Source organism: Lygodium microphyllum, chromosome 22 (assembly GCF_053477565.2).
Source record: "Lygodium microphyllum isolate KBCC chromosome 22, Lygodium_microphyllum_v1.1.10, whole genome shotgun sequence".
NCBI lineage: Eukaryota > Viridiplantae > Streptophyta > Polypodiopsida > Schizaeales > Lygodiaceae > Lygodium > Lygodium microphyllum.
In genome coordinates, this window is record NC_141156.1 from 139272337 (window position 1) to 139299994 (window position 27658).

Consider the following 27658-nt stretch of genomic DNA (forward strand, 5'->3'; position numbering starts at 1 on the left):
TAACTTATAAGTTAGCTTTTTCTTTTATTTATGCTCTTGTATCAATGTGTTGTTGACCTTTAGGTCGTCCAGATGTAGCTTTGTCTACTCGTACAAGATACCAATGTCATGAATAATGTACTTCATTGTGATAATTTGATTTTTAGTGTCATTTAGTTTCTTCATTGTCCTATTAACTGTTGTATTTAAAGTTGATGGATCTCGATAAGGACCTACAACATATAATATTAACAATGGAGTGGGGCATATCATGCATATTCATACCATGATGGATTACGTCAATGCATTGCAATTAAGAATATTCATGAACTCCGTAATGTCAATATATTGCAAATACTCGTTTGATATATAGAAAATCCTACACATGGCAAAAAATTACTCATCTCAAAAAAGATATGATATCAAACTACATCTCAATTATTTCTCGTTTTTGCAAAATTCACCATAATGTATGGATTTACCAGATCATGATGGTAAGTTCCTCCTGGTTTTGCATCAATCAGCACTTTGTGTATTGGTTCTAGCAATGTGGTTACTTCAGTCTAAGTTTCCAATAGGCCACACTACAATAAAATATATGTAAGCCAAGAAAGGGTCTGTGCTTCCCCCTAGCAGCACCAAGCTTTCTGAATCAGCAAGCTTGGATGACTCACTTTTTTCTGATTCTTTGCAAGCTGCTAAGTCCATGTCTACTTGCAACACAGATGTCAAAACCAACCACTTTACATCACCAAGATACTCTCATGGGTATTGATGATAGGAATGTCTCCTTGTGTATGTCTCTGGCAAGGGCTTGCCCCATCAGGCATCCATACCTAACATCTATTGTTAGTTGTTCATATCATGCTTTGTAGACTCAACACAGCTTGTTTCTCTCAAACGCATCTTTAACCAGAACCACCTCAGTGACCTTTTTTCGTGTAAGAATTTGCTGCGAAGGAAAAATCCCAAAATGGCACTCCCAATCACACCACCTGTTCACCCCAGACATCCTCTTCATTTACTAGATTCACTTCAATGTGCTTTCTTCCTGCTGGAACCTGCTATAATGACGTGGATCAACAAAAAGAGCTACTGCAATCAAATTTCACCCAATAGACATTTTTCACCAACTGTTTGGAACAAGAACTTTGTTAGGATGCTGGAGTCCAGCACTTACAGGGCACAAGCAGCTTCGGATAACTTCATCCATATTAGCACTACCAGCAGAACCCACCTAAACAAACACCAAACTCAGAACCAACTGATGATTAACCAGAAAGCTTTCTTGTGTTCCTTTCAAAACAAGTACAAGACCTCAGTTGCTCCACCAGTCACTTGCATCTCACAATGGTAGCAGGACCCCTCAAAACAGAAGTCCTGCATACAAAAACAGAAAATGAGGGCCTGATACCACTTATGCCATTCAGCATTATGAACAAATAAATACATGCACCAAAATGAGCAGTATAACAGGGATTTCTCCGCAGGGAACATCGTTGTCAGTCTTTTATCTCCTGTTACATGAGGTTGTTTAGAGTTGGTGAATATCCAAATTATCAATAGATGCACCTTAAATGCACCACACTTCCATTCAAGATTAAATGAGGTTATTTAGAGTTGGTGAATATCCAAATTATCAATAGATGCACCTTAAATGCACCACACTTCCATTCGAGAAATTAAGTGCATTAATTTGCTTAAGATAATGCACCTTACTATCCACAGCTGGCCACATCACGATTCAATTTAAAAAAAATTTGACAATCAAGTCATTTTGCCCAGTATTTACCATATAAACAAGGCTTCTAAAGCCACAGACTCAAAATGTTTGAACGTGCACTTGCAACATCCATCGGTGTTGATGAAATATTGGTCTCAACAGTCTGGTATATAACTGTACAATGACAAAGTTCCTCAAAGAGAGGGATGTGTTGATGAAATTACAAGCGGAAACAGTGGAAAACAAGGCTACTTCCTGTTAAACCATTTGCTTCATTCAAGAAGCCATGAAAAGAGTAGTGCATAGATTCATGTAAGTAAGAATAAGTCATGAATCCATGTTCATATTTAGATTTGTGGATGTCTCACAAAACATGGAAAATCACAATCACACATGCTAATGCATGTGAAAGCTGAGAGAGAGAGAGAGAGAGAGAGAGTGTGCGTGTGTGTGTGTGAGAGTGACAGAGTATGCTGACCTGATGGTCAGATGTAATAGAATGTAAGAGATATGTCAGAGAGAATGTTGACCTGATGGTCTGATGTAACTATTTACTACTTAATTCAATTATCTTCACGAAAAAAAAGAGAGAGTCAAAGTATACAAGCACAAGATCCAACGTGAGCAAGAGTGAAACAGGTCTTAAATGAGACAAAACTAGGTTTGGAAGTGTAAATGCCCCAGAACTCCCTACTTCTAGTATCCCTTGCAACTCCATGATAGTGAGCCATAAGTCCGTTTACTTCCAAAGTTTGCATCTCGGCACTACATGATAACACCTTGGATAAGTTTTTTAGGACATCTAAGTGCATTGACTTGAACATAGATATGATCATATCAGGGGTATCCAAGGGTATTCATAAAGCAGCTTTCACTACTTTCTTTGGACGTCGATCACATGATGGAAATATTTTCATGCCATATAGGTGATAAGACTTGTACTCTCTTTGATGACAGTTGGCTTTCTCTGAGAATGAAGCAGAACATTGTGAATGTTCAAATGTGGTATCCAAGCAATTGAGGAGATAGGCTGCAAATTAATCCCAAAAGAGTGAATTGTTTTGTACAAAATTTTACTTTTTTGCAGAATCTTGACTCCAAGGATGGGGTAAGCATGGCTCTAGCCTCTTATAAAGCTCCAAGTGAAGCTTGGTTCTATGAACATTCCTGAGGTGAGGAGTTTCCTCAATCTAGGTTCATAGCGCACACTTGTCCGATCATTTGCATCCTTTGCATGTTTTGACAGAAAAGAAAACATCTTTGCTTTCAAAATACAAGGAACAAGAAGATTTGGATACACTCCCACACCATCTTGAGTTCTAGTCCAGTGTTGGTTGTGCCAAATCTAAGGAAGCCTTCTCCTATCAAATATACTGCTTGCAAAAAATGCATTGCTGCCAAGGACATCATGTTCCTTACAAGATCAAGATGGTGCAAGGTGCGGAAAATCACTATGTAGCATATGGAAAAGAATGTTGGTTGTGATGCTTGCATTGACTAAATTGAAGCATTACTTGCTTGGATCAAAGGTTGTGGTCACAAAAAGTTCAAACAGCACCACAGGCGATTGCATCTCATTCTCTGGATGTTCTCTTTAATGATCCAAGCAATCACCTTTAAATTTGAAATGTTGTCTATACTGATTGTGTATGACTTGTGCTAATACAGAGAGACTGCAAAGTCTGTTCCAGAAGATTGGAATTCACAAGCCAAATGGTAGAGTGTAATACAAACAGCATTCCTTTGTTTTGTTAGACATCAAAAGAAACTTAGAGAGAACCTTGCAGAAAATTCAAGCATGACCATACATATAAAACTCGAAAACACCATCAAGGCGTACATTGTCCATGTGAAACTATCAAGCAGAATACAGATGAACTATATCAATCTTGTTAAAATTTAAAATTTAGAAAACCACTTACAGAACTGGGAGTCATAACTCCACATCTCTCAGCAATCTTGAGTAAATTTTCACCAATTCTTCCAGTACAACTTACCTGCAATGATGAGGGCGGCATGACATTTTACCCCTTTTTTGTTGTAAAGAACAGAAAATTCTATATTAACAAACACCTCAGAAAAGGGAACATGAGGTAAATGTAATACAAGCAGAGTACTATGGCATTTTGCCGTTTTCATCAGTTTTGCAGTTGTTTTCACTTTTTTAGGCTCCCTGCCATTCCTTTTTGCATTTTTCAGTCGGATTCTCAAATCAGAAGGAAGCTCAAATCTGTTAGTTGTCATTGTAAAGATAAAAATGCATTAGATTTCATTAAACAGCCCCAAAACTATAATTAATTAATGAATTTAGCCTTTTTGTTTAAGACAAACCCTAATTTGGGAGGCCCCGAACTTTCTATAGATAGATAGGCTTCCCTCCCACTCAATTGATATCTTTTTGCAGATTGTAGATGCCAAAGCTTTGCTCTCCGTACCCCACTCACAAGGGATATCTCAGTCGGAGCTGTCCAAGGCTGTTCTCTGTCCAATGGCAGCTGTTTCTCAACTTCAAACTGTCATACAGCCTACCACAAAATCACCAACTACAGCATTTGCGGATTCTCTCTCTCCTTTGTTTGTCTGTCACATTAATCCAACTGCCCACAGCTGCATTTGCTACTGCTGGACATCTACGAGGCTGCCTTGCTGTGTTTCAAGATTCATAAGAGTACAACACACTCCAGCTCATACTCTCTGCCCTGTTCCTCAAGACACAGGAGTTCAAGGGTCCAAATTCCTTCATTGCATAGTTTGTTTGCTACATGACCATTGTATCTATTGAGATTAATTCAATTTCTTATTCACTATGTTCATTGTCTTTGAGTTACCCTAACTGTACCTATGTTCTTTTATCAATTTTTGCTATTGTTGTACGATTGTGATTGAGTTTCTATGTTAGGGTATTTCTCGATAGTCGTGCCTCTATTCACTACACTCACTTCACATACTATTCCTCTCTCTCGGATGTCCTTGAGGAGTGGCAACTGCAGGATGGACCGCAGAGGTCACGGCGGCACCGGGCACATTCTACGGAGCTTGTTTACTCTAACTATTGTTTGATGTCTCGTGTTATGCAGGATAGAGAGCCTACCTACGAGGAGGAGGCTTTGCAGTCTTAACCATTGGCGGAAAGCGATGGAAGCCGAGTTGGAGGCTATTAAGAGGAATGGCACTTGGTACATTGTGCCTTGTCCCTCTTATAAGAAGGAAATTGGTGTCAAATGGGTCTTCAAAACCAAGGACCATAGTGATGGCTCTTTGGACAAGCACAAGGCTCGTCTTGTTGCTAAAGGTTTTGTTCAGTGCCTAGGCATTGATTTCCATGATACTTTTGCCTCCACTACTCATATGGCGACGTTTCATGTTGTTCTTACCTTGGCTGGCCATAGGAGATGGCCCCGTTTTTCAATTGGATGTAAAGTCCACCTTCTTGAACGGTGACTTGAAGGAGGAGAACTATGTAGAGCACCCTCTTCGCTTTGGATCCTCAGATGGGAAGGTTTACAAGTTGAAGAAGGCCTTGTATGGCTTGAAGTAGGCTTGCGTGCTTGGAATGAGAAGATTGACTCGTTTCTCTAGGAGAAGTTGGGATATCGGCGCTCCAAGGCCGATCCGCAACTTTATGTGCACACTTCCACAGGTGGTCATGTGTTGTTTGTTTTGTATGTTGATGGCTTGATTGTTACAGGTGACCAAGCACAAAAGGTCAACAAGATGAAGGCAGGCTTACATTAGAAGTTCAAGATGATGGATTTAGGACTTCTCCATTTCTTTTTGGGCCACGAGGCTTATTAGATTCAAAGGGGGATTTTTATCTCTCAGCAGAGATATGTATAGGAGCTCTTGGTGACTTTTGAGATGGAGGATTGCAAGTCTATTTCTTCTCCTATGGATCCGAACTCAAAGGCCACTTCACACTTAGATTCTCCTTTGGCAGATGCTACCCGCAACCATCACCTGATTGGATCATTGATTTAGCTCCTCAACACATGGATTGATCTATGTTTTGTTGTAGGTCATGGATTGATCTATGTTTTGTTGTAGGTCTCTTGGCTGGGTTCATGAGTGAACCTCAGCAGGTGCATTGGCAAGCTGCTCTTAGGATACTATGGTTTTTTAGGGGAACCTCCGATGACCTAGGGATTTACTATCCTGCAAGTACACATGCTTCCGATCTTGTCCTTGTAGGTTGGAGTGATTCCGATTGGGCTAGCGATGTGGACCACAGGCGGTCTACTACAAGCTATTGTTTTACCTTGGGTGTAGGTGCTATCTCTTGGAGTAGCAAGAAGCAGCCCAGGGTAGCCCTATCTTCAACTAAGGCGCAGTATCGGGCCGCGTCTTCTAACACATGTGAGATTGTGTGGCTTCGGAGATTGTTGGAGGAGCTTGGCTACCCCCAAACTCGTCCTACTATTCTACAGTGCAACAATGAGAGTTGCATTGCCTTGGCACGGAATCCTGCATTCCATGCCCAGACGAAGCACATAGAGATTCAATACCAATTCATCAAGGAGAAGCTTCTAGATGAGACCATAGATGTGGAGTACTACAAGACAGAGGACGATCTTGCAGATCTATTTATGAAGGTGCTTCCCCAAACTCTACTTTGACAACATTCCAAATCCCTCAGCCTTATGCCTCGCCCAGGATCTAAGAGGGGGTGTTAGAGATTGTCATCCCCTAGACATGCATTTTCCTCAATTAGGCTGTGTACATATGCATTTTTCCAGTCGGGCAGCCATTTGAGAGTGTTTCAATGTGCACAGTAGGTTTTTTTCATCTGTCAATGCCACATCAGCAGCCAGACACAGGTTGCAATCCAACTGCCACATGGCAGTCCACTCAGACTGTGCAGTACAGTCTGCCAGTTTTCAGTACAGTCGGCTGCATTTAATGCAGCGGCCAGCCAACCAACCTGACAGTTTTTTTCCATTTTTCAAGCAAGCTATAAATAGCCTGACACCAGCACACTCTCTACACTTGCAGTTGCTGATTTCAGGGTAGAGATCGGGCAGATTGCAGCAGCTTCGAGGTGTCCAACAGGGAGACATTGTCAAGGTTGAGATACGCAGACATAAGGACTGTGCCCATGTACATATCTGCAATCCATTGTATTCAGCATACTTTATACAGCAGATCTTTTGGTTCTTCTGTCTCTTTCTCTCTCTCTCTTCTCTCTATGTTCACCCTACTCTCTCAATCTTGGTCCCACGCTTCTGCATTGCTGCACTCTAACAAGGTGATGTGGACTTGCGGCGGTCAACTACTAGTTATTCCTCCTCCGTTGGATCGAGAGCTGTCTCTCGGAGCAATAAGAAGCAATCTATTGTGGCTCTTTCATCTACAAAGACCGAGTATCATGCCCTCTGTTCTACAGCTATGGAGGCAATTTGGCTCCGTCACTTGTTGGCAGAGATTCACTTTCCACAAACATGACCTATGGAGCTGTGTGTGGACAACCAGACTATCCTCACTCTAGTGAAGAACCTGGTGTTTTATGCTCACACGATGCACATCGAGAGTCAATACCACTATGTTCGAGAGTAGATCATGGATCCCGAGTTAGTGGTGGCCTACTATCCTGCTGAGGTCATTGTAGCATATCTCTTTCACAAACTTGCATGCAACCCAAGGTACGCGATGCTCCTCACCCGCTGCTATGGCCAGAACCTCCACGAACCGCACATCTCGACTGGTGTACACATCCCGCTTGACGGGATCATACAAACGATAGCCTTGGGACTGAGAGCTGTAGCCAACAAACACCTGTCTACGAGAAGCCGCTTCAAATTTATCACGATGAGTCTTGGGAATGTGAACATAGGCATCACACCCAAAAACCCTGAAATAAGAAACATCGGGCTTAGTCCCAAAGTAAGCCTCAAAAGGTGTCATCCCATCAACGGCCGAAGTGGGGGATCGATTAAGGATGTGGACTGCAGTAGCCACAGCCTCAGCCCACAGAAACTGAGGTGTCTGTCGGTGCTCCATCATGGTGCGCGCCATCTCGATCACACTTCGGTTCTTCCGTTCAAGAATGCCATTTTCTTGAGGAGTGTTGGTGTTAGCAAACTCCTGGTGAATGCCTTTATCTGCACAAAAACGAGCAAACTCATTAGAAACAAATTCACCACCCTTGTCGGATCGCAAGGTCTTCAATCACCGACCCGATCGGTTCTCCTCAAAGAGAAGGCAATCCTTGAAGTGGGAGAAAGCCTCCGACTTCAACGCCAAGAAATAGGCCCAGGTCATCCTGCTGTAGTCATCTACGATCAACATGAAGTACGAGCTCCCTTTTAAGGACTCGTTCCTCATAGGGCCACAAAGATCCGTAGATAACAAGCTCCATCGGGAAGTAGACCGCCGCGAAGCTTTGTTGGGAATCCCATCCCTATGCTGCTTCCCACGAATGCAGGAGACGCATGGCTACTGGCTCACCACTATGTCCGGCAACCCTCGAACAAGCTGTCCACGTGACGCCCTCCAAAGATAATCATAGTTGAGGTGACCAAACCGAGCATGCCATAGCTCTGACTGTGTCTAAGAGATAAGAAGAAGAGTAGGGAGAGCGGTAGAAGACGTCAATTTGTAGATGTCGTTCTCCTCATATCCTGATGAGAGAACCTTCCTTGACCCATGATCAAGGACTCGCACCGAATCACTGTCAAACTCCACCAAAAGTCCAAGTGAACAAATCTTATGAACCGAAAGTAGATGATACCCTAAACCTGGCATGTGTCACATTCAATATTTGTGACCTTATCGTTACATTAAATGTCACTTTTAATGTCACATTAATGTCACATGGCACATGCAAGACCTCTGAGGTATGGGTTTCACCACGTCCATTTGGAATAAGCTGCATCTCACTCCGTCCTGCAATAAACACCGAAGAGCTATCTCCGATGAGAATCTACCCACGCGAAGGTCGCAACTGGGCAACACCAACTGATGAAGGAGTCATGTGCCGGGAGGCACCACTGTCAACGATCCACTCTCGAGCCTAGGGAGCTGTCATCGCAGCATCAGAAGCCTTCGGTGTAGAGTCCTCAATGGCTGCTAGATGAAGAAATGCAGCTGATGAGGGTGCAGCCACCGCTCCAGAATTCTTCGTGTCCTTCTTGTTGGTGTCCTTCTTGTCTTTGTCGGGGCAATCCTTCTTCCAATGGCCGGTCTTACCACAAATATGGCATGTGGATTCTTTGTCCTTGTCCTTCTTTGACTTGTTGTCCTCCTTCTTCTTCTTTTGGTCCTTCCCCTTCTTCTGAGAGGCTTGACCTGTCAAAGCTTCCGACTTGGAAGCATACTGTCCCTTCAATTGTTCCTCTTGGTCCAAGACCATAGGAACCAACTCTTTCCACCGAAGAGTAGACTCACGTCCCGAAGCAATAAGGGCGGAGTAGAAAGCACCGAATCGTGGCGGCAACTGGGACGAGTGTGATCACCATGTCTTCGGAGGAAATCGGCTTCCCCGCATTCTGAACCTGCATCTGAAGCTGTCTAAGCTTGTTGATGTGCTCCCGCAACGAAGAAGACTTGTTCACGGACAAGGTGTGCATCTGCACCTCCAAAGAAACCCGCTTCATAAGGGTCATCCGGTTATACATCTGGTCAAGCTCCAGCCATATCCCCCGAGCCACCGTCAAGTGCTCGATGTGGGCTATCACCGCTGTAGAACAAGACAGAAAAAGGAAAGAACAAATCCGGGCATTTAGTTTGTCCCAGTGAGACTGTTGCCTTGGCCAACTCCGCACGAGCATCGGAAGAGAGTTTGGACTCATCTCTCACCGAGGGCCGGTCAATCTCCTCCTGTACAAGCTCGGCCAAATCATAAGACTCAAGGATGGCCAACATCATCACACGCCAGATGCGGTAATTGTCGCCATCGAGCTTTTGATCTGCGGGAAGAGCGGTAAGACAGGCACCTTCCGATCCATGATCGTCTGGGACTCCAAGTCAATCTCTGTAGACATCTTCACCTCTAATGCCTTCACAAACGCAAAAGCAGCCCCCTCTGACTGTGAAAACGCAGCCTGCTAGGGCTCTTTCTTCCGCGTCTCGAACCTTCTTCACCCGCCGCAGGCGATGAAAAAGTAAAACCTGCACTTGAAAGCTGAAAACACAGCCTTCTTCCTCTTTAGACAGCAGCAAACAGCAGCAAATTCACCAACTGGACTCCTTTCCCGCGCGCCCACGCTCGCTTCAGCCTTGTTCCGATGTGTAGCCCTCCCGCTCGCCCTCGAACGCTGGGAACGCAGCCTTGTGTCGCGATGAAATCTCCTCTTCAGGTAGGTTCTTCACTCAGTCAGCCCTTCTTCACTGCTCTGATACCATGTCAGAGTGCACCGATGCGGAAGCGTGAGACCAAGACAGAGAGAGAGAGAGTGAACGCAGAGAGAAGAGAGAGAGAGAAAGAGACAGTGGAAGATGAAGATCTGATGTATAAAGTGTGCTGTATACAAAGATATGCAGATATGTACACGGGCGCAGTGCGCGGGACTGAGTGTCTCCACCTCGACGACGCAACCTGCTGTTCACCTCGAAGTACGCTGCAGTCTGCACGAATCTCCAGCCTGTAATCTGCAAACAGAAGTGTGGAAGACTGTGCAGAATATCGGCTATAAATAGCCAACAAGAATGCGCCCAGAAATGGCAGGTCGGCTGCATTAAATGCAGCCGACTGATCAGTCCAACTGGCAGTCCACGTGTCAGTCCAACCAGACCAGACTCTGATAATCGCTAACATATGCCAGGAGTCAAAGGAGCAGCCTATTGCAAAAGCTCATGGCCAAAATGTGGAGGGACCAGCTATAAATAGCTGAAGTCCCCCAAATCTGGTCAACTTGCATAAATGGTCCATAAATATAACCGACCAGCTAAAATAGGTTAGACTGCAATAAATGCAATCCAACTGCATTAAAGAATGCTATAAATAATGTCATGGCATGCCAAATGATCTGTGGCCGGTAGAAGACGTAAACCAACTAATAGACATTGAAAAAAGACCTAAAACAGAAGAAATGCATGTTAAAATGCCAAAGCTCCCATGTCTCCGTTAAACTCTGATAGGAGCTCACAACTGGGAGAAAGCAGACTCACAATACTAAAAGTGATAGGCTAATGCCCCCTCTCAAATCCTGGGAGCATTTGAAGGCCCAAAAATCTCATGTGATGAAGCATAGAAGCCTTGGGCAAAGTGTTCCTTCTTTCGTGGCAAGTACGAGGGGGAGGAGTTGCAAACAAAGAAGGGATACAAATGGGTAACTAGAAGGAAGGGGAGGGGATAATGGCTATTTGGGAGGGGGGTTCAGATGATGACGAAGCACCACTTTGCAACAAAAAAACCATCAATCAAATCTTGGAAGGCCACAGCCACATCAAAGATCACATTCCTACTCACCTCAATCTTTCTTTCCATTGGGTCATAGAGCCAATAGCCCTTCATAGTCATGCTATAGCCCATGAAGATAAGCTTCTTTGACTAGGGATTGAGTTTTCTCTCTCTTTTCTTCTTGTCCACATGGACATATGCATCACACCCAAAGATGCAAAAGTGGGATATGGAAGGCTTCTCCCAAAGAAAGCCTCATAGGGAGTCATATCCTGTAATGCTAAAGTGGGGGACCTATTGCCGATATGAACCGTTGTAGCCACTGCCTCACCCCAAAGGAAATGAGGTAAACTTTTATGCTCCAACATCAATTGGGCCATCTCTAGCATAGTTCGATTGGTGCACTCTACCACGCCATTCTCAAATATTGTGTTCGGATGGGAATACTCCACCCAAGTGTTGTAATCCCTACAAAACTCAGAAAGAAGCGTTGAACAAAACTCATCGCCGTCATCTACACGTACACCTCAAATGTTTAGTGTTTTAATCCATGTTTATTTCACCTTCTCTGAAAGTATCGGGTAGTTCCTCCCCAAGGCGCTAAAACTAGTAATTGGGAAACAATTAAACCGTATTTCAAAAAAGAAATATGTGTCAATATTTTTGTGTTTCTCCGCTTACGCTTTCCAAGTAATTTCCAAAGTCGGCATTGCTCCGTCAAGATTTTGCCCATTGCGGAAGATTCAGTTGATCACCCTGTCGATATTGTAAATACGCAGTTACAAACGATCTTGAAAGACGTTTGCATTTCCACAAACACCTTCCACTCGCACAAGTTGGAGTATGTCTCACTCTTGTACTCCAAGAAGTATCGCTACACATAATAGCTGAAATAATCAACAATCAGCATCAGATACTTGGCCTTCCCAAGGGAGGCTCGGCTCATAGGTCCACAAATGTCAATGTGAACCAACTCAAGCAGTGTAGTAGCCCTTCTAGAAGGAACCCATGGATAGGGCTGCCTATGCTTCTTCCACCTCAAGCAACTAGGGCAGAGAGTAAACGGGAGGAAAATCTAGAAGTCCCTCCACCACCCTCTTTTATGAAGCCCACCTAATAGCATCAAAGTTGAGATGCCCATATTAGGCATGCCAGAGCACTTCAAGCTCATGGGAAGTCTTGCGAGTGAGGGCTGTGGCCACATAAAGCCCACCTTCCTGTATAGCTATCCAAAGAACCATTCCTATAGAAGCATCCTCCACACTCACTACATCTTGTATAAAGACCACTGAGTTCCCAGATGTGTAGGACCATAAACAAACAATAGGTTAATTAGCAAATCTGGTACATACAGAACTTTGGCTAAGCGTCTTGCTGATCCGGCAAATAGGAGAATGGTCCCCACTCCACGAATGGGTATGAAAGAGTTCTCACCAATGGTGACAGATCCCCCACACTGAAACACATCTTGAAGCCAATCTTGTCAATAAGTCATGTGAGAAGAGGCCCCACTATCCATGAGTCAAGGCTTCTCTACAGTGGAAGAAGTAAGAGTTGTATCCTCATCCTTGAACACGTGGACAAATACAAACTCTGTACTAGTCGGTGTAGCCTTTAAATACTCCTTCAACTCCTTGTTGGTCTTCAACCACAATATTTCTCCTTGTTGGACTTCTACCAATATTTCTCCTACAGATGAGTGTCCTTTCCACAATGTGAACACGTACTTCTTCTTATCATCCTTCTTCTCCTCCTATTTCTTGGGCTTTGACTTCTCCTTCTTCTTTCCTCTTCTCAAACTTGCTATAAAAGCCTTAATGGAGCCGGGTCCACTGGCTCCTATCTCTTTGAGGAGTCATTCATCATACTCCAAGACAGGCGGGTCAAGCTCTTGCCGAAGAAGAATATCTCTAGTCCTCGATGTAAGAAGGCTAGTATAGAACATATTGTACTTTGAAAATGGCAATTGAGTCAAGAGAATCATCGCCAAATCCTATGAAGACATCAGGCTGCAAGAGATGAGAACTCGTTCCTTATATCCTCCAATTTGTCGATGTGATCATTCATAGAAGGAGAGTTGTCAACACTAGGCATCCGAAGTTTCTTCTCCAAGGACATGCTATGGTAAAACGTCTTTTGTTGATACAAAGACAGAAGCTTTTGCCACATTTCTGCCATTGTCCATAACCTGCGAGCATGCACAAGGCCATAATCTTGCAGACTAATGAAAAGAAAGAATCAGGCTCAAGAGTTGAGCTGGTCCCATGGTACTATTTGATCCAATGTTGATCCTGTGAGAGTGCTCAATGAAAGAGAAACATGAACACAAAGAGTAGAGAGAGAGAGAGAGAGAGAGAGAGAGAGCAGCGGATGAAGAAAGAATATTGCACTAATTGAAAAAGAACTCTGATACAATGATGATGGGTTGATTAGTCTCTGCACATAGCCCAAAGCATCAGTGAGGGCACCAAATCAAGCTAATGATGATGGAAACACCAACCACAGAGAGTTGGAGTGTCAGAGTGTGCACCTCCAAAGGGAAGACATGGCAGCACCAAGCATGGAGAGTTGGAGTGTCAGAGTGTGCACCTCCCAAGGGAAGACTGAAGACTGAAGAGTATGTGTCTCTGTCAAGTTTTTTTTTTTTTTTTTTTGGGGGGGGGAGGGGGGGGGGAGCAATAAATAGCTAAATCCCCAAAATATTGGTCGGCCTACTCTTGTAGGAACCATAAATGCTGGCCGACCAGCATTTAATGCTGGTTACTGAAGGGAAAAAATACTAGAGATGTAGGCAAATTGTGGAAAGCATTAACTAGCCTAGGAATGCACACAGGAAGCAGACAAATAAAGAAAATGCACCTAAACTGCCAGAGGTCCTATATCTCTGTCAATCCTTGACAACGCGGTGCAATAATTGTGAGGAATGAAGGTCAGCAGCTCATTCAGCAAAGTTGCAAATTGCAATAGTTGGAACCTCAATCTTCTCCCCATTCTCCCCATGTTTCTATGAAGGCCCGCTGTACTAGCCTTAAAGTGCTTCCTATCACACCTTCAATGCCAATGCCTATATTCCCTTCTTTGCCCAAAGAAGACCATTTGGATGGCACAATCTATTTGCTTTGGTCATACAAGGTGGAATGTATTCTTGATACTTTCGATCTTTGGGAGCTCGTTACTCTACCGATTCCTCATCCTATGGAAGATCCCAAGGTGGGATTTGTTAGCCTGCCTATGTTAACGATGCCAAATCTGAGGGAATAATCAAGAAACTCCTCAAAAAAGTCATCAAAACTTGGAAGCCAGTGATAAGAAATCTTCAACACCTGCGAACACCCACAAAAATCCATGTTTTGCTGTAGATGGCCCCGAACAATGGAAATTAGCTACACCTGTGTGAAGGAAGGACTATAGATATCCCACCTAAGTCATATGGACCTATTGCCATCAGAAAATCCGTGTTTGCAGCAATGCGCAGAGCGCTGAAAATCTGCATTTTCAGTCTAGGGGGTCTACTATTGATGTGGTAACTCAATGTCCTCACTTAGGCAATGATACGATGTGAGAGTGCATAATAGAAGAGCAACACGAACACGGAGAGAAAGGAAAAGAGAGACACAACAAAAGAAAAGAGAGAGTGAAGTGATAATCTGCACTGAATTTGAAATGAATGCCGAATATAGAAAGAGAGACAAAATGGACTGATCAGTCGATGGACGCAGCCCAGAGTGTCAATGAGGGCACCCGATCAGGCTGAAGACAACGGCAGCACCAGAGATAGAGAGTGATCAGCTATAACTAGCTGAATCCAGCCAAATTGGCTGACCGACTGTCCTAATGGTCTAACCTGATCTGACCAACCGCATTTAATGCATAATGTGAAAATGCTGACATGGCCACTCTAGGGAAAATCACAGCATCCTAGAGCAAAATCGCTGACTAGCAAGGTAGCATTGACTGGCATCTGACTAATAAACACAAGAAATGCACACTTACTGTGCAAGGGGGAAGAAATGCACACAAAACTAGAAGAAAACATAGTCAAAGCTCCAATGTCTCTGTCAAACTCTCACAAACCTCACATCCAGTAGATGACAGACTGGCACACATAAAATAGGTAGGCTAACAAAATCACCAAGAAACTATCATAACACCCTTCTAGAATGTTCAGCAAATAAGAAAATGAGAGGCCAAGAGAACTCTCACTTCATCAAAAAGGAAAATACCAAAGAACATAGGTGCTTATATAAGCACCAAACCCTAAACTCTTGTAGGGAGTTCCTATGCCACTAAGGTTTTGGGTAGTCCTCATGGAAAAGTAAGACACAAGAGGTGTCAAGCCTGTGTTTTAAGCTATACATGCACATTGCATCCTACTGTAGAGAGGAAGATTGGGAGCAGACTATTGGTTTCCCATAGCCCATGCCTTTGTACACACTCTTATGGTTTGGTATATGGATTCCCTTTCCCACGTTCATTATTTTTGATTTCATGTGTTCTTGCTCTTTTATTCAATTCTCTATGTTAGAATTTTCAAATTCTGAACAGTACCTTATCATTTATGTTTAAGTGTGTGGTGTGGACACAACTAAGTTAGTAACTTGTGTCAATATCTCTAGAGTCCATTTAACTCTAGTTGAGTTAGGTATAGGTCTATAAACCTATTGTACTTTCATTCATTTATTCCATTACTTGCAAGTTTTCACTATGGGACTATTACACACTTGTGCACTATCTTGTGTTCACTCTCTCTCTCTCACCTCCATATCCAATAGTTGGTATCAAAGCCTCACACACAAGTTCCATCTCATCACTAGTTAGCAAGTGCCACTTGCCCAAGGTCTATGTTGATGCCAACTCAGCTCAGCCCGCTCAGCCAGAAAGAAAGAAGAGCCACTAGTTTGTGAGGAGGAGAAGCTATTAAAGAACAACTCTGTCCTGGCGAACTGCCTGCCACCTACCTGAGGCACCTTCTACCCATGAGTCATGTGTCATTCGCCAGCTGCCCACCAAGCACTGCATGTCTACTGCCGCCCACTAGTTGCAGCACCTTCTCAGCCTGCACTTGCGCTATCTACCACCACCACCAGCTGCCTCCTGTGTTGTTCCAACACCGCCAACCCAATTGCCCTAAGTGAGCTGCTCATTAGACCAAACTCAAGCTTAAGGCTTGATTTATAACTTTAGTTTCCTAAGTAATTTGCTTACTAGGTAAAACTTTCGATGTAACCCAATTCTAAGGTGCAAACTTTCAATTTAATAAAAGTTTCACATCTCTCTCTCATATGTTGGGGACCAACCATCGACATATCACTCCCCTCAAAAACAGATCTCTCTCTCTCTCTCTCTCTCTCTCTCTCTCTCTCTCAAAATGCATTAGTAGTTCTCTCTCCTTAACATCACCATATTAAGCTTATGTGCTTATCTTTGATAATATTATCACATTATTAGTGGTTCAATTGCGCATACATAAGTGATATCACACTATATATATATCATATCCCCCCTCTCCCTTCTTTGCATATATTTTATAACTACATCATCCTGATGTATTAGTACTTCAATTATGCACACACCTTATTACTTTTGCCTTGCTCTTGTACCACATGGCCTATACACTTGTCCACAACATACTCAATGTCAAATCCTTCAGTATCAATTCAATAGTCCCATGCAAAGAGCTAAGGGTACCAGCATTAAAGTTCATTTATTTGTTCCCTTTTGAATCACAAAATATCATTTCAAAGCATATATTGTGCAATTTAAACCAATAACCCAAGAAAAAAAAAAAGTTACCATTTCTGAACCTTTATTGAATGTTATTTTTACTTCTTCTCCAAGCTCAACACTGCAATCACCAATTAGGTAAATCAGACACCATCTCTCACAACAGCAAAAACATGATCATAAGTTTCAAGCATAAGATGGCATATTTTGAAAAAGTATATTGGAAATATCGATGTCAAACATATACCTTACTTTGAAAGAAGTGCTACTTTAAATACAGTTCTCTTTCATTAATGCCCCATCTTTACTACTTAAAGACCACTCAATAGAAAATTATTGATCCATTGCTTAAAAATTCAAGCCCTCTGCAGTTAAATATGTGGAATATAATTAACTAACAGGTAAATATATTAGTTGTTAAGTTTACTCTGAAATCTCACTTGTCATCACTTAGTTCAAACTATTAAAATAGCAAAACTGTTGCAAATCTGACTGGATATACTTGTCTCTCACCTACACATGGTAGATCTGGTGGCATTGCATAAAAATTACGCACCTTCGTGTACGATACTCTTTGCAAAGGCAATAGGATCACACTCTTATAAACATGAATAAAAGACTTAGCTACAAGGCCCTAGCTACTTTTGATTGTTTTTCATGTACCTTTCCACATTGGATCCCTAACCAGCCCTTCACATCTACACTTCTTTCAACAAGAGAATCATGAGAAGCACCAAATTTTGCAATAACTTGGCAATGATTGCATTTTTCCGTAAATGCTCCCAATGCCACAACTCATAAGATGTTCCAAAAGAGGTGATTGCTGATAGGACTCCCTTCAAGATGCATCAAAGAAGAGTTGAGTATGCAAACAAGGATCGCTTCCTCAAATTTTATAAGAGTGTGCAGCAGAAAGGAAAGATAACAGAGAGAATAGAGAAGGAAACTAAATGAAAGCAAGAGAGAAAAGGAACAAACTGCCTGATGACTGAAAGATACAAGGCTACAATGATCATCCCAAACACGGAGCAATGCACATCAATGCGGATGCCATATGGTGGCACAGGGATGAGAGGAGAATAAGGAGGGCTGGCTGATCTAATGATCTCGATGGACGAATGAGTCAAGGGGACAAGCTGCCTATAAGTAGGCAAATTAAGGCCATAATTGGTTATATACAAGTGGCTAGGCCCAAAATGTGGGTGCCTAGATCAGCCAGCCCAACAAACCAAAATGGTCACAATGCCAAACACAAAATGCACTATTGTACCCTCCATCTAAAGTGCTAAAAACACATACAATGACAGACAATTGCAATGTTATAGTTCCTAATGTCCTCGTCTAACTGAGACTAAGGCTCATACGCAAGAAATGACTATACATAATACACATCTGCTAACAAATCTGCGACAAATAGGGCTGAAATTTACCCAATTTCTCGACATTGATGCACATTGGACCCGTGCAATTTGGGGCTTTTGCAGTTTGGGCAAAATTTCTGCAGCATTTAGTCATTTTATGTACATGCAAGTTGAATTCCACACAATTTTCAATATCAGCACTTCGTAAAATTTGGGGGTTTCGATGAAATTGCTCTATTTTGGCAAAATTGGAATGTTCTATGCATGACAAAGAAAATGCAGATGTGTGATTGATGCTTTGAGCACAAAATTTCGGGGATTTTGACCGTGCATGTCAAATTTTATGCCCGTGGGTACATGTACAACAAAAATTGCAGCTAGAATTTGGGATTTCTCTTGCAATGTGATGCATATGCCCTTGGAACAGCTGTAATCAGTTGTGGAATGCCGTAGCACATGGTTTGGTGCTTCTGAAAATTTAATTACAGATCTGAAATCTGTGCTTCTATGTGGTCATTTATTGCTGGTTGATACTTGTTTGTACCTTAGTCACTTGGGCGACAGTTTGAGCCTGCATTTGCTGAATCTTTGGTCACATTTGGGCTGAGAATCATGGCTGGCAGCAATGACAGCAATAATCTAATGCACATAAAGGAGCTTGAAGGAGCACATAACTTTGCAGTTTGGCAAAAACAGTGCTACAATATCTTGTTGCAAAAGAAGCAGGCAAGTTGCAAAAGAAGCAGGCAAAGCCGATCAAAACAAAAGGGGCAAAGCCCGCGGACATGGAATAGGAAGATTGGGATGAGTTAAATAACCTTGCACGCTCAACCATCGAGCTATCGATTTCTAATGCCTTGTTGTTTAACATTCAAGGTTTGGATTCTGCATATGCAATATGGACTCCACTGGAAGAACTATATGCATAGAAAACTGCTACAAGCAAAGTGTATTGGCTGAAAAAGCTTATGGATTTGCGTATGAAAGAGGGTACAGCAATGTCTACTCACCTGAGTGAGTTTAACTCTATTTTAAACCAGCTGGTTGCCTTGAAGTTCTTGATTGATGAAGAATTTAAGGCTACGTTCCTGCTTTCCACTCTACCAAAGAGTTGGGATACATTCAAGACTGCTATGAGCAATTCGAATGTGATTCTTTTGTATGCTAATGTAGAGAGTGTTCTACTCATGGAAGAAATGAATCGGCAGAATAATGCATCCAGTCAGTCTTCTAGTGCTTTGCATACTAGGGACAGATCATAGCAGAAAGGCAAATCTGATAGCAAGAGACGAAGTAAATCACGTGGCAAAGATGTTGAATGCCATCATTGTGGCAAGAAGGGTCACTTTAAACATGACTGCTACAAATGGAAAAAAGAGAAAGGAAAGGGCAAGACGACAGATGATAGCAAGGAAGAGAAGAAGGACAATCACCCTAAGAAGAGCAATGTAAAAATTGAAGAGGTGAATGTAGTCACTCATGACAGTGATAGTGGAAGTGATGTACTCTTTGTCTCTTCACACTTTGGTACACATGCTTTACTTGCAGATACAGATGATGACATGTAGACCTGGATTCTCAATTCAGGTGCTTCCTTTCATGTCACCCCTCATCTTGAGTGGTTCTCTGCCTATACAAGGCATCGACATGGTGTTGTTCATCTTGGGGACAACTATACATGTGACATTGCAAGTAGGCAGTGTGCAATTGCAGTTTCAGCATGGCTCTATCTTCACACTTCAGCATGTACGGCATGTACCTCAGCTGAAGAAGAGCTTGATTAGCATAGGGTAGCTAGATGATGATGGTTTCATACCACCTTTGCTGATGGAAAGTGTAAGATCTGTAAGGGCTCTAGGGTTATTGCCAGAGGTTGCAAGAGTGATACTTTGTATCCACTTCATGTATCTAGTGTGTGTGACCATGTTGTTGCCATGACCGAGCAGCCAAGGGTTTCTTTGTGGCTTGGCCAGTTGAAACACATGAGTCAAACAGGAATGAAAGTGCTTTCTTGTTTCAGTTACTTGCCTTGTCTTCGTTATGCTGATTTTGAGCATTGTAATCATTGTATTTATGATAAACATACACAATCATCTAACAAAAAGTTTCTTTCTTTGAAATCTTCTCCTCTATCGTAGCAAGGATGAAGTGCTTGACAAACTTAAAACATTCTTGGCATTGACTAAAAATCAAACTGATAAGACGCTTAAGTGTCTTCACTCTGACAATGATGGAAAATATGTGTCCAAGGCCTTTCAAACATTTTGTGACAACAAAGGGATAAAGAGGGAGCTCGATACCCCTCATAATACACCCCAAAAGGGATTTGCAAAGCGTATGAATCGGACCATATAGGATAAGGTCTGTGCAATGATGTCTCATGCTACATTACCCCATGGTTTTTGGGCAAAGGCTGTTATGACAACCACACAATTGATTAATCGGCCACAAAACAGGTCTTTGGGGCGGGGGGGGTGGTTCCCTAAGAAGCGTGGTCGGGCAAGCCAGCTTCATATGTTCACCTGAAAGTATTTGGCTACGAAGCTTTGTGCACATTCGTAAAGAAAAACACGGCAAACTTGAGTCAAAGTCCTGTAAATGCATTTTCCTAGGATATAGTGACGATGAAATGGGGTATAGATTGTGGGATCCCGAGAAAAGAAAAGTAGTACGCAAGAATGATGTTATCTTCCAAGAAGATTGCATGCATAAACAGCCCGAAAAGACCGTGGAAGCCCGTACGGTTGTATTCTGCGAAGAAATACCTTTTGGACAACAAAATGTGCCCGCTGCACAGCAGCAAATACCTGCTGTAAATGAACCTATAACTGCAGAAAATGATGCTGAAAATGATCACCCAGCTATTGCCCATGCTAATGAGCCACTACATGAGCAGGAACAGCCAGGACATCAAGCTGTTAATGCTGATTTGCAAGCTGAAATGCGAGGACAGTATGCTAAAAATGGAAATTTGCAAGAACAGCCAACAAACAATGATCATTGGATTAGAAGATCGTCTAGGGCTACTAGACAACCTCATAGATTTGTTCCTAGTGCAAATTATGTGTATGATTATGTCATGTTGACAGGCTGTAGTGAACCGACTTGCTTCAAGGAAGCAATGGACAGACGGGACAGCAAGAAACGGTATAAAGCCATGTTGTCAGAGATAGAATCTCTCGAGAAAAAATGGCACTTGGGACTTGGTGCACTTGCCTAAAGGGCAAAAAACACTTCCATGCAGATGGGTTTACAAGATGGTCACTTCTGGTTCCTCACCAAAGTACAAAGCAAGATTGGTTGCAAAGGGGTACAAGCAGGAGCATGGAATTGACTTTGATGAGATTTTCTCTCCTGTAGTCAAGATAACTACATTGAGAACTATTTTGGGATTGGTTGTAGGTGAAGATATGGAGCTCATACAGATGGATGTAAAGAGTGTGTTTTTACATGGTGATCTGCATGAAGACATATATATGCAGCAGCCTCAAAGGTTTGTGGGAAAAGGGAAAGAAAAGATGGTATGTAAACTCAGAAGAAGTTTGTATTGGCTGAAACAAGCACGAAGAGAATGGTATCATAAGTTTGATACATTCATGCAGTCTCAAGGTTTCCATAGAAGTCAAGTGGATCACTGCTTGTACACCAAGAAGGCAACAGATGGCAACTTGATTATCTTGGTCTTGTATGTAGATGACATGCTAATTGCTGGCAGGGATACTCATGCCTTGGATTCACTGAAGCAAAGTCTTCATGGCAGCTTTGACATGAAGGATCTTGGTGATGCAAATCACATTCTTGGCATGCGAATACTCAAAGATAGGTCGACAGGCTTACTCTATCTATCTCAACAAGAGTATATCTCCAAGGTCTTGCAGCGTTTCAATATGTTTGGGGGGGGGAGGGAGGGGTGTGGAAATTAGGGTTCCATTTCCTCCATATGTGAAACTCAGTGTAGAGGACATACCTACACCTAATGATGAGAAGGTTGAAATGGCCAAGATATCATATGCTTCAAATGTTGGCAGTTTGATATATGCTATGGTTGCTACACGTCCTGACATTGCCTTTGCAGTGGGAGTGGTTAGCAAATACATGGCAACCCTTGGCAAGAAGCATTGGGATGCAGTGAAAGGTATTATGAGATACCTCAAAGGCACAAAGGAGTTGTGCATCTGCTTTGGGAAGTAGAAGGCATCTGTTGTTGGCTTTACAGATGTAGACTATGGTGGTCATGCGAATTGCATGAAGTCCACTTCTGGATATGTGTTTACTTTCACAGGAGGAGCAGTCTCTTGGATCTCCAAACTACAAAAGTGTGTTGTATTGTTTACTACAGAGGCAGAAGATGTGGCTGCCACTGAGGCATGCAAGAGGCTTTATGGCTTTCATGTTTGGTGGGAAAGCTTGGCATCACAAAGTTACATGTTCTCCATTGTGATAGTCAGATTGCTATCATGCTAGCACGAAATCCTCTCTTTCAAGCAAAGACAAAGCACATACAGGTGAAGTAGCACTTCATTAGAGATGTACTTGACAGTAAGAGCATTGAGCTTGTCAAAGTGCATAAAGATGATAACCCTGCAAACCTTCTCACGAAGGGTCTTCCAGCAGAGCGGTTTGCTCATTGCCGACAGATGATGAAAGTTGGATAGATATATGTATTTCAGCTTTGTACATACCTGGACTTAGCTTATTCTTTTCTCCTCTTAAGGCACATTGCCTTTAAGTGGGAGGTTGTTGGCAATAAAGGCCTTGTGCCTTTAAATGTGCTTGGCTTTGAATACACCGTTAGCACTTGTACTTACACATATATATATCTATCTAAAAACCAAAGGTACACACTCGTCATTGTACCTAAAAACATGCTCACTCTCTGCTATTGTTCTCTCTCACTCTCACTATCTCTCCGCACCTAAGTAATACCTACTGTCTCGATCTTTGTGCCTGACCCATCACTACAAAGGGCTTTGAGTGTGTAGAGTCCATCGTCTTGTGTACCTTTCCAAAGAGCAACTCTTGAATATGCATCCTCCACCGTAATTGCATCCTCGGTAAAGATGACTCTCTAGCTGTGTAAGACCATGAACAAACAGAAGGTTAAAGCCCAAATCTGGTACATAGAGTACTTTTGCCAAAGAAGAATACTAATCGGGTAACAAGGGAATGGTTTCTACTCTATGTACAGGTACAGAAGATTTGTCACCAATGGTAACGGATACCCCTCTAAATCGAATATCCTAAAGCCAATCTTAGTGGTAAGTCATGTGGGAAGAGGCCCTACTATCCACGAGCCAAGGCTTCTCCTTAGAAGAAGAAGCAAGAGTTTTATACTTCACCTCAAACAAGTGTACAAAGACAGACTCGGTGTGGTAGCGAGTATAGCCTTCCAATCCCTGGACCCCTCCTTAGGCTTCAAATGGGGGTACTTCTACCAACACTTCTCCTTAAGATGAGTGCCCTCCCCACAATGTGGGCAGTTGGACTGCTGCTGCTTCTCATCCTTGGAATCATCCTTGTTGTCCTCATGTTTCTTAGCCTATGGCTTCCCCTTCTTCTTGCCGCCACAAAACCTACAATAAAAACCTTCCTAGAGCAAAATCCACTACTCCCCACCTCTCTAAGACGTTTATCATGCTCCAAGACAAGCGGTGAAAGCTCCTCCTAAAGAAGGGTATCTCACATCCTCAAATTCAAAAGGCTGATGTAGAAAACATTGTACTTGGAAGATGGTAGCTAAGTCAATAGAATCATGGCCATATCCTCCAAAGATATCATCCTTTCAAGGGATGGAAGCTCCTCCCACATATCCTCCAATTTGTTGATGTGATCCTTCGTAGAAGGAGAGTCACCAACACCAACCATCCCAAGCTTGTCTTCCAAGGAGATGCTATGAATAAATGCCTTTTGATGGTAAAGAGATGCAAGCTTCTTCCACACCTCTAATGCAGTCTTCAATTAGTGAGAACATGAACCAAGAAAAAGGATCAGGCTTGAGAGTTGAGCCAATCCCAAAGGACTACACAATCTATCAATGACCCATTTGCACGGCCTTCCATGGGCCACGGAACAAGGAGAGAAATAAACTCCCAAAGGCAAAGGTATCGAGAATGCACTCCACCTTACACGACCATAGAGAATAGTCGAAACCATCCAACTTGTCTTCTTTGGGCAAAGAAGGAAGCACGAACACCCGTACAACGGGTGCCATGTAAGGTATCTTCAGGCCGGTAGACCAAGCCTTATTGAAAATATGAAGGGAGGGAGGAGGAGAGGGGTGCTCCAAATGAGAAGTCCAAATAGGGGACTTTGACCTCCAATAATTTCATTGTTGCTCAAAGAAATGATGAGAGTCCTCATCCTCTAAGTCAATAAAGCCGAAAAACTGGTCTTGGTACATCTTCTAAACCTGCAAACACCCAAAAAAGCTATGTTCAGTAGTGAACAGCATCAAGACAGGAGGAAATCAGCTCCAATCAGGATGTAGATGTGCCACCTGCACAAAAAAGGCTTTCACCTACACCCAAATGCTATCGCCTATAGTCAAGGAATGTTGCCATGCACACAATCACGGTCAGGGAAGCAAAAAAACCTACATTTGGCAAGCGAGATGCTATTGTCAAAAGGAAACGGCAGTCATCTACGCAACAAATGGTGTCACATGCAGTCAGATGCTATCACTTGGTCCCAAGAAGGCTGCATTTGCAGCAAATGCACATCTAGAGGCGGCCATCTAGCAGTCTATGGTGGTTTCGCAATGAAAATCGTCTCTATGATCTCTGGTTAGGGAATGATACCATGTGAGAGCGCGCAACAGAAGAAGGAACACCAACAAAGAGAGAGGAAGAAAATAGGAAAATGACAGAAGAAAGAAATCTGCACTGAAATAAATGCTGAAAACAAATAGGAGGACTGATCAGTCCCTGCACGCAACCTGAAGCATCAAAATGAGGGCACCAGATCTGGCTGGAAATGCTGACAACAAAAGCACCAAAGATGGAGGAGTATCCCCAGAGTCAGAGGAGCATCAATGAGGGCACTAGATCTGGCTGGAAATACTGTTAGCAACAACACCAGAGACGGAGGAGTACACCCAAACTCGGAGGAGCAGCCTGCAAAAGATGATGGCCAAAGTGTAGAGGGACCAGCTATAAATAGCTGAACTCCCCCAAATCTGGCCAACCTGCCATAAATATGGCCGACTAGCTAAAATAGACCATAGGTCTGCAATAAATGTAGACCAACTGCATTAAAAAATGCCATAAATAATGCCATGGCATGCCGGAGAGTCTATGATCGGCAAGAGGTGTAAATCAGCTCACAGATATAGAAAAAGGGCCTAAAGCAAGAGAAATGCATGCTAAAATGCCAAAGCTCCCATGTCTCCATCAAACTCTGACAGGAACTCACAACCGAGAGACAACAAACTTACAACACTAAAGTGACAGGCTAACAAGTGCCAATGTGGTAGAAGTATAGGAAGATCAATCACCAAAGCATAACAAGTTCAACGACTTTTGAAAAGCCTCAAACTTCTCACAAAGAAGTGCTTTGGTGAAAATGCCTGCAACATTCTCCTATGTAGGGACATGCATCAAACCGATCTCTCCTGCATAGCATCTCTCTCCGACATAATGGTAATGTACCTCAATGTGTTTTGTACAAGTATGAAACATAGGATTCCATGCCACTATAGCTTTGATTGTTAGAAAGAATGAGTGTAGCACCCTCCAAAGAAATCTATAGATCAATCAACAATCTACACAGCCATACACATTCCACTATTGCGGTGAAGTCTGCCCTATACTCAGCCTCAAAAGATAAGGCAGCCACTGTAGGCTATTTCTTACTTAGCCATGAAATGCAAGAGTGGCCCAGAAAGAAAGAGTGTGCACTTGTAGACTACCTAATGTCTACATCACCAACCCAATCTAAATCATTGTAAGCTTGTAAATGCAAGTCTTCCCCTAGGGAAATAAAATGCATGTGATTGAGTACCTTGCAAATATCTAAAGGTCCGCTTAACAACTTGCCAATGAATGATCCATGGGCTATCCATATACCTACTTACTTGAGATACTGCATACCAAATGCCAAGGCATGTGTTACAAAGATGAATAAGACAACCAACAGCCTAGCTGTAAATTGCAACATCATACATCTCTTCACCATCATGCACGGATAGCTTTAAGCCTAGCTCCATAGGAGTGCACATAGGTTTGCAATTTTGCATGTCAAACCTATGTAAAATCTTGTCCACATACTTAGACTATGACATGATGATGCCATGCTGATTTTGGGTAAACCGAATCCCCAAATAGTAGTGTACGCAGCCCATATCTGGCATAGCAAATGCATGTTTGAATTCAGCCTTGAAATCTGTAGAGTTAGTGGCAATAGAGTGGGATTTTGTGCAGAATTTGGTAAATTTCTGCAATATTTGCCCGTGTGGTGGCTGATTTATGTATAAACAGCAGAGATTTATTACTATCTGGGCAAGAACACCAGTGTATTTTGCTAGTTCAGCTTGTGCTCCTGCAGTCTAGTGCATTTACTCTTGTATTTGTGATAAAAATGGCTGCAACTTCTTCCAGTTCAGACATTAAGAGTTTGATGGAAATCAAACGCTTAGATGGTCAGGGCTTTGACCTTTGGAAACACCGTATGCAAAGCATATTGTTCTTAAAGGATTGTGAGGATGATTTGCAAGAAGATAAACCCGCACACGTCTGATGCAGATTGGGCCAGAGTTAACAAAAAGGTTGTGGCTTATATAAAGATGGGTGTCACTGATGACATTTTGACAAACATTAAGGGCTTAGATATTGGTTATGCACTATGGGAGAAGCTGAAAACTACCTATGAGATCACCATACCCGTTAAATAGGTGCATTTAATGCGCAAGTTGGTGAGTATGCGACTCGATGAGTCTAAGCCTACAGCTGAGCACTTGAGTGCATTTATTGGCATTTTAAATCAACTCAAGGATGCAAATCTGGATTTTGATAATAAGTTGAGGGCGATCTATTTGATCATGACACTGCCTGATTCTTGGGAGACCTTGGTGGTTTCTCTCATTAATAACCCCAATCTTTCATATGATGGTGTGAGGGGTTCAATCTTGAATAAAGAAATTAGATGTATGTCTAGTGGAGAAGGCAGCAACTCAACTAATAATATAAGAGGAGGGCTTAAAAGAAAAATCCCAATGCTCGACAGAGAAACAAAAGCAAGAGCAAAGGAAAGGAAAAGAGTGACATTACTTGCTATCACTGTGGTCGAAAGGGCCACAAGAAGCTTGATTGCACGTACTATAAGAAGGAACAAGAGAGAAAGAAGAATGTAGGAGACAAAAAGAAGAAAGAGGATAAGACAAATGCATCCAAGGCAGCCAACGGCAAGGAAAAGGCCAATGTGGCCTCCAATGTAGTCATAGAGAAGCTTTCGGATATAGAGGCTAATATATTATGTGCACTTGACTATGATGCCCTTGTATGTCACATGCAGGATATGCACATTACCAAGGCTGATTTCATT

General features: G+C 42.6%; 1 protein-coding gene across 6 annotated transcripts in view; it reads right to left on the minus strand.

Annotated features, from left to right (window-relative positions):
• Positions 1–315: 315 nt before the first annotated feature.
• LOC148017679 (uncharacterized) overlaps positions 316–27658 on the minus strand; it is a 62250-nt gene continuing 34907 nt past the window's right edge. For 3 of the 6 annotated variants that reach the window (XM_087662484.1, XM_087662487.1, XM_087662486.1), the window contains exons 3-7: positions 16830–16881; positions 3625–3699; positions 1297–1359; positions 1160–1216; positions 316–1043 (exon numbers count right to left, since the gene is read on the minus strand). In XM_087662484.1, coding sequence (XP_087518610.1) covers positions 966–1043; positions 1160–1216; positions 1297–1359; positions 3625–3699; positions 16830–16881 — 325 coding nt within the window. In that variant the 3' untranslated portion in view covers positions 316–965. The remainder of the gene's footprint in view (positions 1044–1159; positions 1217–1296; positions 1360–3624; positions 3700–16829; positions 16882–27658) is intronic. The other 3 variants (XM_087662485.1, XM_087662488.1, XM_087662489.1) reach the window with 3 other exon arrangements.